Raw genomic sequence first — 12,905 nt, forward strand, 5'->3', positions numbered from 1 at the left:
GCCTCGCCGTGTTTTCACTAGAACCATGTGTCGAGTATTTTTAATTTTTTTTGGAACGCGTTTACAATACCCGACTCTCCAATTGCTATGAAATTTCGCCTACTCTAATTGAGACCTCCTAATCACGAATATGCATGTAATAATTGGCGGTCAAGTATGGAAATTGATAAAAAAACGAAATGAACTATGTTTTCTTAACGTAACCCTACCATAAGTACAGCAGCTCCACGGAACAATCCATTTTCCCCGAATGGGTGTCACTTATCGCACAACACTGAAGCAACATTGTGTTCTGACGTCACAGGAGAGAGCTTTTTCATGTTAGGCAATACAAGGTAACGCGTCTCTTAGCGAAAATATTAATTTTTCTTTGTATTTATGCTAATGGAACCTAACCTAACAGGCCTAACCTAACCACGTAGGCATTCCTCGTCTGACGTCAATATTCAAGGTTGCAAGATTGTTGTGCGTAAAGGAAGAGCATTAACGAGTTCCAAAAGAAAGATGGTTCCGAATTGCTGTGTATGGACAATGAACGTGGTAAATCGCAAGGTTATTTTACAAGTTCTACACGTAAATGCGACGTATTAGCATAATTTCAAATCCTGGCACGAAAGTAGATATTTTCCGGTGAACGAGGTTGCAACACTGCATAAATCGACCAAAAACTCTCAGAACGCCCCCTAAACCAGTACGCTATCACGGCCATAATGTGTTACAGATTCGAAACAACAAGTAATAGTAAGAACTCGTAAATAGAAGAAATAGACATTATCTTAGTTAGAAATGCATTATTTCACCTTAAGAAATGTTCCGCATTCGAAAATAACACGTTAGCAATGTAAAGAAGTCCGAAATATATGATTCGTAGGTGTTTCCCTCATACGATAATAGTACCACATAACGTCCTCAAGGTTATAACGCCACTTTGTCATTTTAAAGATGGCGGCTCAATTACACACTGACACAAGGAACGAGCAGTGGTTTCTTGCCATATAAGCCTAAAATCTAGAAATTCTCTTTCAGGTGAAAATCCAATACCCCAATGCCCACCCACCACACGATAACGTTTGAGAATGAAGGTTGATAATGACGTCACTTCGCGGCGCATACGTGACTTCAGGCACAGCCCAAGGATTATTGTTCCTGAGGGAAGCCGGCAGTTGATCAGCGGTTGAAAATATATGCGTAAATCAACATAGTCTAAATTGGAAAATGGTAAACTGGTACAATCTCACCTGCAAACATTTTGCAATAATAAAATTAAATACGATGACAAACTTGTACGATTCATTCAAACATGCAAGAGAACAAATAATATAAGAGTCCTACCAGACAAATTAATTTCATTTTCGATTTTCCTGCAAGTAAACATGCAGAAAAAGCAAAGCTCTTCAGTGGAATCGCCTCTATCTCACTTGGGCGAAGAAACTATGGTCATGAATGCTTAGATACTCTTGCTCATGCGCATACAATTTATCTTCCCCCTCTATTTATCTTTTTCTTCCTATCTTTCTCTCTTCTTTCTTACCTTCCACCTTCCTCTTGCTCTATTTTCCTTCCATTTTTCCCTTGCTGTGTTTCCTTTGTCCTTTTGCTCTCTTCCTTTCCTTCTATCTTCATGGGCTCTCACTATATTCCTTCCCATCTTTCGTTTGCTCTCTCTTCCATTCTTTTCTCCGTCTTTCTTTTGCTCTCTTATTTCTTTTATAGTTTATTTTCTCTCTCTTGCTTCTACCTTTACTTTGCCCTTTGTATTCTTCTATTTTCCTTTTGTTTTCTATTTCTGTTCTCTCTTTCTTTCCCTCTATTTTTAGTTTGCTTCCCCTCTTTCTCTTGTCCCGTCACACACCTCTCTCCTTTTTTCTTTCTATCATGCTTTCACTTTGAACATGTCTCCATCTCTATTTATTTTCCCTTTTTCTACTTGTCTTTCTTTCTCGGCGCTTTCTATATTGCTTCATCTCTCTCTATTTCTCATTCTTTCTTCCTACTTTTCTCTAGCCCTTCTCCTTTCTCCACCTTTCTTTTTCTTACCCTCTCTCGTCCCTTCTCTCCGCCCCCTTTCTCTATTTCTCTGTGTGATTGTTGCTCTACTCTACTCAAAAAATTCTTTCTAAATTATTTTTGAGTGCGCAATGACTATTATATATATTACTATAATGACTATGGTGGACTGCAGCGCACCCTAGCATCCCCCGGCCAATGAAGCTTTCTAAATCTAATGATTACATCATACAGATTTCGATTGGCAGCGAGATTCCAGAATTTTGAAAATGCTTCTGCGTCCGTGTGAAAGCGACAATGAATTGGAGTTAAATAGCGATAATGAATAGTAAACAACGGATTTTGCTTTCCCATGGCAGCCATACCGTGATTAGGTGGTTATAAATCTCCTCCAGTGTCCCCTTGTGGCAGTCGGAGTGAATTATGTTGCAACGAGAGTTCCAATTCTGTTGCATTCAACGATATATTGTTACCCCATTTTGCTTATACTGTACTCTGTACAGTGTTGTCAACTGCCACTTTTAATAAATGACCTTTCCAGTTATTTTACATTAAAACTGATATATTTTCCTCTTTATCAGCTGCTGATGAACATTCAAATTAACCCTCCCCTCCTTGCCATTTATAATTATTGAATTTGATAGCAAGTGACTGAATACCATGGTATTTTGACAAATGCAAAGATTGCAGTAAACTTTATGCATAGATAGGTTTTTGGAGTCTGGATCTATACGGCTTGAAAGCACGAATTCTGGAATCGAACCATGGACTCCTTGACAGTAATGCGACAGCGTTTAACTGTGATTTGTGTTCTTAACAGGAACGACGTTGTTGTTGTTGTTGTTGTTGTTGGAGAGATTCCCCCGGACACAAGCCAGGTCAGTTGCGAATATGCTTCAGTTTTCTCGAACTAACGTCACCCCCATCTTCAGAGATTTAATTCCTCGGAGAGATAACGTCACTCCCATCTTCAGGGATTCAGTCCCTGAGACCTAACGTTACCCCCATCTTAAGGGATCGAATCCCACGGAGAGCTAACGTCACTCCCCTCTTAAGGAACCGAATCCATCGGAGCTAACGTCACTCCCATCTTAAGGGATCGAAGCTATCGGAGAGCCAACGCCACTCACATTTTCAGGGATTCAGTCCCTGAGACCTAACGTTACCCTCATCTTAAGAAATCGAATCCCTCGGAGAGCTAACGTCACTTCCATCTTCAGGGATTCAGTCCCTGAGAGCTAATGTCTCCTTCATATTCAGGGATTGAATTCCTCGGAGAGCTAACGTCACTCTCATCTTAAGGATTTGAATCCCTCGGAGAGCTAACGTCACACCCATCTTCAGAGATTCAGTCTCTGAGATCTAACGTTACCCTCATCTTAAGGGATTGAATCCCTCGGAGAGCTAACGTCATTCTCATCTTCAGGGATTCAGTCCATGAGAGCTAAAGTTACCCTCATATTCAGAGATTGAATACCTCGGAGAACTAACGTCAATCTAATCTTGAGGGATTGAATTTACCGGAGAACTAACGTCACTCTCATCTTCTGGGATTCAGTCCCTCGGAGATCTAAGGTCACTCCCATCTTCAGGAATTCAGTCACTGAGAGCTAACGTCTCCTTCATATTCAGGGATTGAATTCCTCGGAGAGCTAACGTCACTCATATCTTAAGGAATTGAATCCCTCGGAGAGCTAACGTCACACTCATCTTCAGGGATTCAGTCCATGAGAGCTAAAGTTACCCTCATATTCAGGGATTGAATCTCTCTGAGAGCTAACGTCACTCTTATCTTAAGGGATTGAATCCCTCGGAGAGCTAACGTCGCTCCTATCTTCAGAGATTCAGTCCCTGCGATCTAACGTTACCCTCATCTTAAGGGATGAATCCCTCGGAGAGCTAACGTGACTCCTATCTTCAGAGATTCAGTCCCTGAGATCTAACGTTACCCTCATCTTAAGGGATTGAATCCCTCGGAGAGCTAACGTCACTCTCATCTTCAGGAATTAAGTCCCTGAGAGCTAACGCCACCTCATCTTCAGGAATTCAATGCCTGAGAGTAAACGTTAACCTCATATTCAGGGATTGAATCCTTAGGAGAGCTAACGTCACTCTCATCTTAAGGGATTTAGTCCCTGAGAGCTAACGCCACCTCACCTTCAGGTATTGAATTCCTAGGAGAGCTAACGTCACTCTCATCTTAAGGGATTGAATCCCTTGGAGAGCTAACATCATCCTCATCTTCAGGGGCTGAAGTGCAGAGATGCAAATCTGTCCTGTTCAAATTTCTCTCCAAAATGGAATGGACGAGCTCTGGCTGCAGAAAACAAAGCATGTGCTGTCTCCGGCGATACTCTTAGTGGATGGAAGAAATCACGTGATAGCTGGCAAGGTCTTCCAGCAGGTGAGGAACCACTCAGTGGCGGTAACTGAACCAGGATAACCCTTTTTGTCCATATGGTGAGGTTTCCATTGTCAAGATCTGGTAACTAAAAGTTTGGATTTTCGCAAATTTAATATCTCATCAACTTGTATGATACCATCAGGACACGGTACTTTATTGATCACCCTGTATATAATAGCTTAAAGCAGGGAACACAATGATTGTACTAGCACAACTAATTAATTTAGCAGAGCAACCCAAGACCTAACTAAGCACTAATAAACCGGTGGGAAAGCTTACCTTTCACATCAAGTCCGCCCCTGTACTTGTCCCAGTTCTTGAGACGGATCTTGTCGCCTAGAAGACCTGCGAATCGGTCGAAGTCCCGGCTGCCAGTCTCTGGAAAGAAGACAAGAGGAAGTTCACATACTGACATAGGTGCAGACTTTAGAGGGGGGAGCGGGGGGCAAGGCACATTGTCCCCATCATTCACTTTTGTTTCTCTGACAAGGGTTGGTTGTAAGAACGGCCCATGAGGCCGAAACACGCCTGCTTAAATAAAGACCATTGTATTATATTCATTAAGAAGTACATACGTCTATATTATACATAAAAAACTATTGTTGTTAAACTTGGCCCTCAATATTTAAATGAAGTTGGCGTCCTTGGATACTGATGACCAGGGAACGAATTTATATACTTCGATATGAAAGTATATATTGTCACGTGCCAGTGCCGACAACACAATGAATGTTGCAAGGAGGAATGGTTTCTCGGAATCGACGAGAGATGGCAGCACGCTATATAAAAGGAGCAAAGGCAATTGTAAAAACTTGGAGCGGAGAAGAGGGATTACATATAGTCTAGTAAATTGAGAAATATATAAAAGAAGAGTCTAAATACTATAGAAGAAGTAAATAGAACGGTGTATATAGTCAATTAAAATAATTAAGAATATTGTCGCATACGAAACGTTTAGGGAAGTTATTAATTAAGATAACGAATTCAGAAATGTATCTTTATATCTCTGACGAGGAGAACATCGTCAGTTTTTTGTTTGTTTGTCCCCGGTGGCGCTGTGTCAAATTAGACGCCCCGAAGCACTTTTCGGTTGCGCTTTTTCTTAGTCGCACTGGGCCATTGGCAGCGCTTGTTATTAGCGATCCTGGTTATTCCCCTTTGGTCGTCAAATAGGAGGTGGCGCTAGTGTCAGTTTAGTCGACCCTACTCCTTTATATAAGTATAGCTTGTATCGTTTGCCAAAGAAACCGGGAAAGGGAAAGAAAACATATATAGGGCATAAAGAAAAGGAAGCGAGACGACGCAACTAGATTTCTTATATATAGAAGAAATAATAAAAGAAGTCTTTTCTATAATCAAAAGAAGAAGAAGCATATTCGATAATCAAAAGGAAAAGAAGAAGAAGCCTTTTCCATAATCAAAGAAGAAAAGAAGAAGAAGCCTTTTCCATAATTAAAGAAGAAGAAGCTTATTTCCATAATCAAAAGAAGAAAGGAAGAAGAAGCCTTTTCCATAATCAAAGAAGAAGAAGCCTATTCTATAATCAAGAGAGAAAAGAAGAAGAAGCCTTTCCATAATTACGAAGAGAAAGAAGAAGATTTCCTTTCAAGAAGAATGTAACCGATGTAAATTTTCGATACATTTCAATGTCGCTATATATTTTTCTCTGTATTTTGTATAGTTCTCAGAATATAGATCCGCATTTAACTATATCCTCTTGGCTATAAAACGCTTTCTTATTTGGAATTCTCAAACAAAGAACCTATCCCCCTGAGATTAAGATATCTGTAGCCGTGGTAAATAACATGTAAGTACGTACACACAAGGGGCGTAGCATTAGTGGCGACCAACGTTGCGGCTAGCAGAATTGTGAATAAGAAAGCGAAAAAGGAAGAAGGCCAAAATGGAGGAAGAAAATAATATCGAAGGAGAGAACAGAGGAACTATAACAGATGAAATGGAAGACAGAAAGGAAATATTAAACTGCTGTGGAGAAGAGGGAAATAAGGAAGAAACTATCCTATGCAGCTCATGCAAAGAAATGAAACATTGGCTATGTGAGAAGATAAGAAGAGAAAAGTACATAGGAATAAGTGAAAGAGGAGATTACGTATGCAAAAATTGCAAGGAAGAAAGGATAAATGAAAAAGAAGAGAAGAAAAGGGAAAAGGAAGAAGAGAAAATGAAGGAAAAACCAAAGAGGACGGAAGAGGTGAACATAATAGAAATGCTCCAGAACTTATCGATGCAAGGGGAAGAGAATAATAGAAGACTAGAAGAAAATAATAGAAGACTAGAAGAAAAAATGGAAGAAAATAGCAGAAGATTAGAAAGAGAATTAAAAACACAGATGGAAGAGAATAACAGAGAAGCAAAAGATAATAATAGAAGACTCGAAGAAAAGATAGATGAAAGTAGTAGAAAGTTAGAAGAAAGTAATAAAAAGATGGAAGAAAGGCTCGAGGAAAATAGCAGGAAATTGGAAGCATCGAGGTCCGAAACCCACGAGATGTTCTTGAGATTGAATGAAACTTGTGAAGGAAATAGAAAGTCGTTGGAAAGAAAGATAGAAGAAACAACGTTGTTAATCGAAAGTATAAGTACAAATAGAAGAATAGAAGAGGAGGTTTCGAATCTCAGAGAGGAAAATAAACAAAGAAACGAAAATTTGGAGAGAAAGATGGTTGAAAGTAAATCTCAAATAGAATTAACTGTTTCAAGAATAGAAGAAAACGAAAACAATATAGAATTAGCCGTTTCAAGAACAGAAGAAAATGACAGCAAGACAGAAGTAGATGTTTCCAGAATAGAAGAAAACGAAAACAAGATAGGAGAAGCGAAGGTCTATATAGAAGATAGAAGTTGGAAGACGAAAGAGGAAAATTCCAAAGACAAGCATGACAGCAAGATAGAAGAAGAAGCTATAAAGTTAGGCAAAGTAAACAAAGAAGAGACAGATAAGAAAATAGAAGAAGAAAGAGAGGAAAGTTCCAATGACGAACATGACGGCAAGATAGCAGAAGTAGCTATAAAGTTAAGAGAAGAAACCACTCAGGAACTTAAAGAGGTCAAAGAAGAGGAAGATAAGAAAACAGAAGAAGAAGAAAGAGAAATAGAAAGTGAGGAAAAATGTAGTTGTCAATGTAACGGTGAAGAAATCCATGTCGAAGTGAAAATGATAGAAGAAAGTTCCAGTGACGAGTCTATAAAGGAAGAAGAAAAGAAGTATAAGCCTAGCAGAAGATGTAAACAAAGAAGAAAGAAAAGTAAAATGAGATTTAGATATATTCACGTAAAGACATGGAAGAAGAAGAAGAGAAAGAAATTAAAAATAGAAAGGAACCTGAAGAAAGTTAAGAATATGATAAAAAGGGTCAACATAGACCAAATGGATTTTGATGCTACTTCGCCAAAGAGAAGGAAGAAGAAGACGAGACGGAAAAGACAAGGAAAGCATGCATTTGATGAAGATGTAGAACATAAGAAGAAGTCTTGGCAGAAACCAGATTTGAAGAAGAGAGAAATGAAAGTAATTTCTTTACTGGAAGAAAGTTGGAAGAGGAGGAAGAAGGATCTTGAGAAGAATAGAAAAGAAAATAGAAGAAAGAAAAGAAAGAAGAGGAAGGGAAAGAGAAACAAAATAATAACAAGCAACGAGTATTTGAAAAAATTGGAAGAAACAAATAAGACTGACTAGTGCAAAGGAAGGAGATGTTATGATTTACAGACTGGCAAGCGTACGTTTCTAGAATTATTAAAGTTGTCTGAAAAAGTTCTAGTTCACCAGAAGAAAAATTCGTGGAATTATTAGTTTGGGCAAATATTAATGATATATTTGAAAGAAGAAAATTTTAGTTCTTTAATGTTAGTTCCTGTAAAAAGATATATAATACCCATCGTTGGAGGAAAATCTATTCTGCAAGTAATATGTTAAGAAAGAATAATAACTGCTAATTTATGTCACCACTCCAGTGAACAATGAGACCGATAGTGGAAGATGAAACCTGTAAAAGGAAAGAAGCCAAAGAAAGTAATATGGAATATGGAAGTAAACTTTTCAATTGTACGAACAGAAGAGAAAGAAGAGAACAGTTAGGCACAGAATGAAGTAATTTATGAAGAAAACTCTCGGGAAAAAGGAGAAGATAATATGAAAGAAGATCGAATAATATCAGTAAAATAAATTCTTTGTAAGCTTAGACGACTAAAGGTCATCGTGTATTTAGAAAAGTGTAAAAGAAATGGGTTGTAATCCCAGAAGTTAAAGAAGAATCGGTTGTATTCCGAGAATGGGTAGTAATCCCAGAAAATAAATATATCTAGATACATGCTCATATGAAATTAAGGATGACGTGAAGAATTATTGTAGCTGATAGAAACACTTAGATGGTCAACTTAGAGAAGAGAGAGAGAGTTCTTTGAAATGGAAAAATCTGAGCTAGCTGATAATCTGTAGAGAGATTGCTGAAAGAAGAAAAGGGTGAAACGAGAATTACTATTTTGGCAGGACATCGTCAGGAAAAGACTATCTTGGAGATATTAGACGAGCAGACTTGCAGGAGATGAACAATTGAAGAATTATATTTTGTATCTAAAAATAACTTAACAGATCACGAATATTTCCGGAACGTGGTGATGATATCTAGAAACGAAAATAGAAAGAAAAGAGTAATAGAGATGAGGAAAAAATGCTGCATGTCAGGAGAAATAATTGCACAGAGTAAATGAGAAGAGTGAAACGAGATGTAGGGAAAGTGGAAAAATTTATCTATTTCAAATGAATTTTCCAATATATATAAATTTTTCATCCTCAAGGAGGGGGAGTTGTGTCACGTGCCAGTGCCGACAACACAATGAATGTTGCAAGGAGGAATGGTTTCTCGGAATCGACGAGAGATGGCAGCACGCTATATAAAAGGAGCAAAGGCAATTGTAAAAACTTGGAGCGGAGAAGAGGGATTACATATAGTCTAGTAAATTGAGAAATATATAAAAGAAGAGTCTAAATACTATAGAAGAAGTAAATAGAACGGTGTATATAGTCAATTAAAATAATTAAGAATATTGTCGCATACGAAACGTTTAGGGAAGTTATTAATTAAGATAACGAATTCAGAAATGTATCTTTATATCTCTGACGAGGAGAACATCGTCAGTTTTTTGTTTGTTTGTCCCCGGTGGCGCTGTGTCAAATTAGACGCCCCGAAGCACTTTTCGGTTGCGCTTTTTCTTAGTCGCACTGGGCCATTGGCAGCGCTTGTTATTAGCGATCCTGGTTATTCCCCTTTGGTCGTCAAATAGGAGGTGGCGCTAGTGTCAGTTTAGTCGACCCTACTCCTTTATATAAGTATAGCTTGTATCGTTTGCCAAAGAAACCGGGAAAGGGAAAGAAATCATATATAGGGCATAAAGAAAAGGAAGCGAGACGACGCAACTAGATTTCTTATATATAGAAGAAATAATAAAAGAAGTCTTTTCTATAATCAAAAGAAGAAGAAGCATATTCGATAATCAAAAGGAAAAGAAGAAGAAGCCTTTTCCATAATCAAAGAAGAAAAGAAGAAGAAGCCTTTTCCATAATTAAAGAAGAAGAAGCTTATTTCCATAATCAAAAGAAGAAAGGAAGAAGAAGCCTTTTCCATAATCAAAGAAGAAGAAGCCTATTCTATAATCAAGAGAGAAAAGAAGAAGAAGCCTTTCCATAATTACGAAGAGAAAGAAGAAGATTTCCTTTCAAGAAGAATGTAACCGATGTAAATTTTCGATACATTTCAATGTCGCTATATATTTTTCTCTGTATTTTGTATAGTTCTCAGAATATAGATCCGCATTTAACTATATCCTCTTGGCTATAAAACGCTTTCTTATTTGGAATTCTCAAACAAAGAACCTATCCCCCTGAGATTAAGATATCTGTAGCCGTGGTAAATAACATGTAAGTACGTACACACAAGGGGCGTAGCAATATTTAGTTATTTTTTAATCAATAGATGGAATTCAACACGGACTTACAATTGTGAAAATGGAAATTTACATTAAGTAAGAAGCTCACCTAGCTACATAAATGTAAAGCCCGCTTTAGACGAAAACATTTTCCTTAGCATTTCTTAACATTTACCACGTAAAGTGAGAAATTTTATGGCATTTCAGATGCCATGGCATATTTCTTGTCATTTCTCAAGGATAGAACAGGCTCTATTTCCGTAGCATAACCAATCAGAAGCGATCTCTAGGTCACGAGTGCAGCTGTAATGGCGGCCGCACGAGATGTAAAAAATATATCACTTCACATTTTTAAAAGCCGATAACTATTCAACCGAGAGGAATAACGTTTCATCTAAAACAATATTAGCTACAAAACAATGGCGTTCCATAAATATACACCTAACAACATTTACTGTGCACTCAGCATATATGGTGTAACTCGACGTGTCTTTCATGCTGTATATGTTATACATTGTAATCACAAAAGCTTACCAAAATTTTACATGAAATGCTTCCGTGTAAGCTACCATATGCTATAAGATTTTTCGACGCATTTAAGTAGCATTTATGCTAAGAAAAATGTTAAAGGAAATGCTTTCGTCTCAAGCGGACTTAATGCACAATTAAAATATAAAATGTGATGTATTTTTTGTTACCAAAACAATGGATTACAAGATGTTCTTTTAAGTGCTGAAACGTGAATCTCCTGTTGTCCCTGAAGACAGATTTATATTGACTTAAACTGCGTTCAATATTGTATGAAGTAATGGGAGAATATTTAAAATACAAGGATTTCACCACGAAAGCCTGAGCTTGCATACTCTATTGTTGACAACAATGTTACAATGATAAATGCATTGTCTATTGTCAAGATTTAAAATACCTGTAAACAGAGAGTACAAAACGAGCAGAATATAGATGAACGGAAAACACTTGATATTTAACACAAGGGAAAATGTAGTAATAGAATGAATATGAAAATATGTCGGAAATACTTGAAAATATGGAAATTATACAGGGTGCCCGGGCTAGAGGTATAAAAAATACACATATATTTTAGCATCTGTAAAGTTAATTAACTTTCTTGTCCTGGTTATATACAAAGTAACTCAGAAGGTTTTTATGTACGTTGGTACACCTCATTGTTAGAACAATTTGTAGCTCGACACATATCCAAACGAATAATGAAGCTCGTGCCAATTGTTGACCAGCATTTGAGGCGTTATTAGCGCAACGATACGCTGTCTCAAATCACAAAAGTCGTGAACTTTCCATTGTTCACAATATCTTTAATGAAGCCCCATGCAAAAAAAATCTAATGGTTCAAATCTGGGGATCTCTGTGGCCAGGCAGTTTCTGCGCATGCGTGACTCAACAGCACGATTGATCGTCCAAGTGGAAATCTTGGATCGATGGTCAATCGACTTAGCTTCACTACGAGACAATACAAAGAGCAGTTTTCGTATTATAAACAGTTATTTTTCTATACCTCTAGCCCGGACAGCCTGTATGTAAAAATAACTGAAATATGTAAAATATGTGCTAAAAGCTAATATTTGCTATTGGAACAGGGCCGCAAGTGAAAATTCCTAGCTGGGGGATGCTTGGTCGAATTTTGGGATATGAGAGAGACGGGGGATGCTTATGAAGCTTTCCTTGTGATAGTGCCCCTGAACCTCAATTTTTAAAATTAAATGAAATGCTGTAACTTTATCCTATCTTGTGAGGGAACAATCTAAAATCGTCCTTTGGATAAAAATTCAAGTATTATACATAATTAAGTTAGAAAGTTGAAGGTATTTTACATATTATTCGTTTAACTTTTTGATTTAGTTGTGTTTTCCGTTGTGTTCCACCCGTGACACTAAAAAACAATTAATTTCTCGTTTAACTGTTACATTCTTCCCCCCCTCTACTCCACTACAATATTCAAAGGTCAATTCCCTTCTCTCTTTGTCTTAAATAATTTATTTTTCATCATTTGATAATTCACAAAAAATTAAAATAAGCTTCTTATTAAGTAAAGAGGCAGTGTCTTGTCTGTCCCACCCAAGTTACAAAATTGTTCACTTGTAGCTACAAATCTGGGAAAGTATTTTAAGGGTAGTTATGTTTAATGCACAGTGTTAAGTTTCTTTTTTCATTGCACAGAAACTGTAAGAAAAATGTTGCTTAATCAGTAGAATAGTTATTTTAATTAAAAAATGTACTCCGTGTATTCCACCCGTGACACTGGAATGCACCTTATGCAAATTATCCTAGCAGAGGATATACTCTACGAAAATTTTCTTAATTTGGGGTATAGCATTCTCTCCCGCCCCCTCTTCGAGCAATGTTCCTTGTAATAAATAATGAATAAAGTGCATCAAATATACAGCCTGTAGATTTGTGCAAGCATAAGATTATGCACATCTTTAGACAAAGCTTCACAAGAAGCCAACTGAATCCTCCCCACTCGAAATTTTTTTTTCAAAGTACCACGTTGCTTCCGATCCATTACTTAAAGTAA

The 12,905-nt window shown here is 37.4% G+C and overlaps 1 protein-coding gene across 1 annotated transcript in view; it reads right to left on the minus strand.

Annotated features, from left to right (window-relative positions):
• The window catches only part of LOC145983066 (GTPase-activating Rap/Ran-GAP domain-like protein 3), a gene marked incomplete at both ends in the record, with an annotated part of 150,979 nt that overhangs the window by 68,048 nt on the left and 70,026 nt on the right, over positions 1-12,905 (minus strand). The window contains one exon of the mRNA XM_083116341.1: positions 4,691-4,789. Coding sequence (XP_082972467.1) covers positions 4,691-4,789 — 99 coding nt within the window. The remainder of the gene's footprint in view (positions 1-4,690; positions 4,790-12,905) is intronic.

This window comes from Lepisma saccharinum, unplaced genomic scaffold (assembly GCF_977018435.1).
Source record: "Lepisma saccharinum unplaced genomic scaffold, izLepSacc3.1 HAP1_SCAFFOLD_609, whole genome shotgun sequence".
NCBI lineage: Eukaryota > Metazoa > Arthropoda > Insecta > Zygentoma > Lepismatidae > Lepisma > Lepisma saccharinum.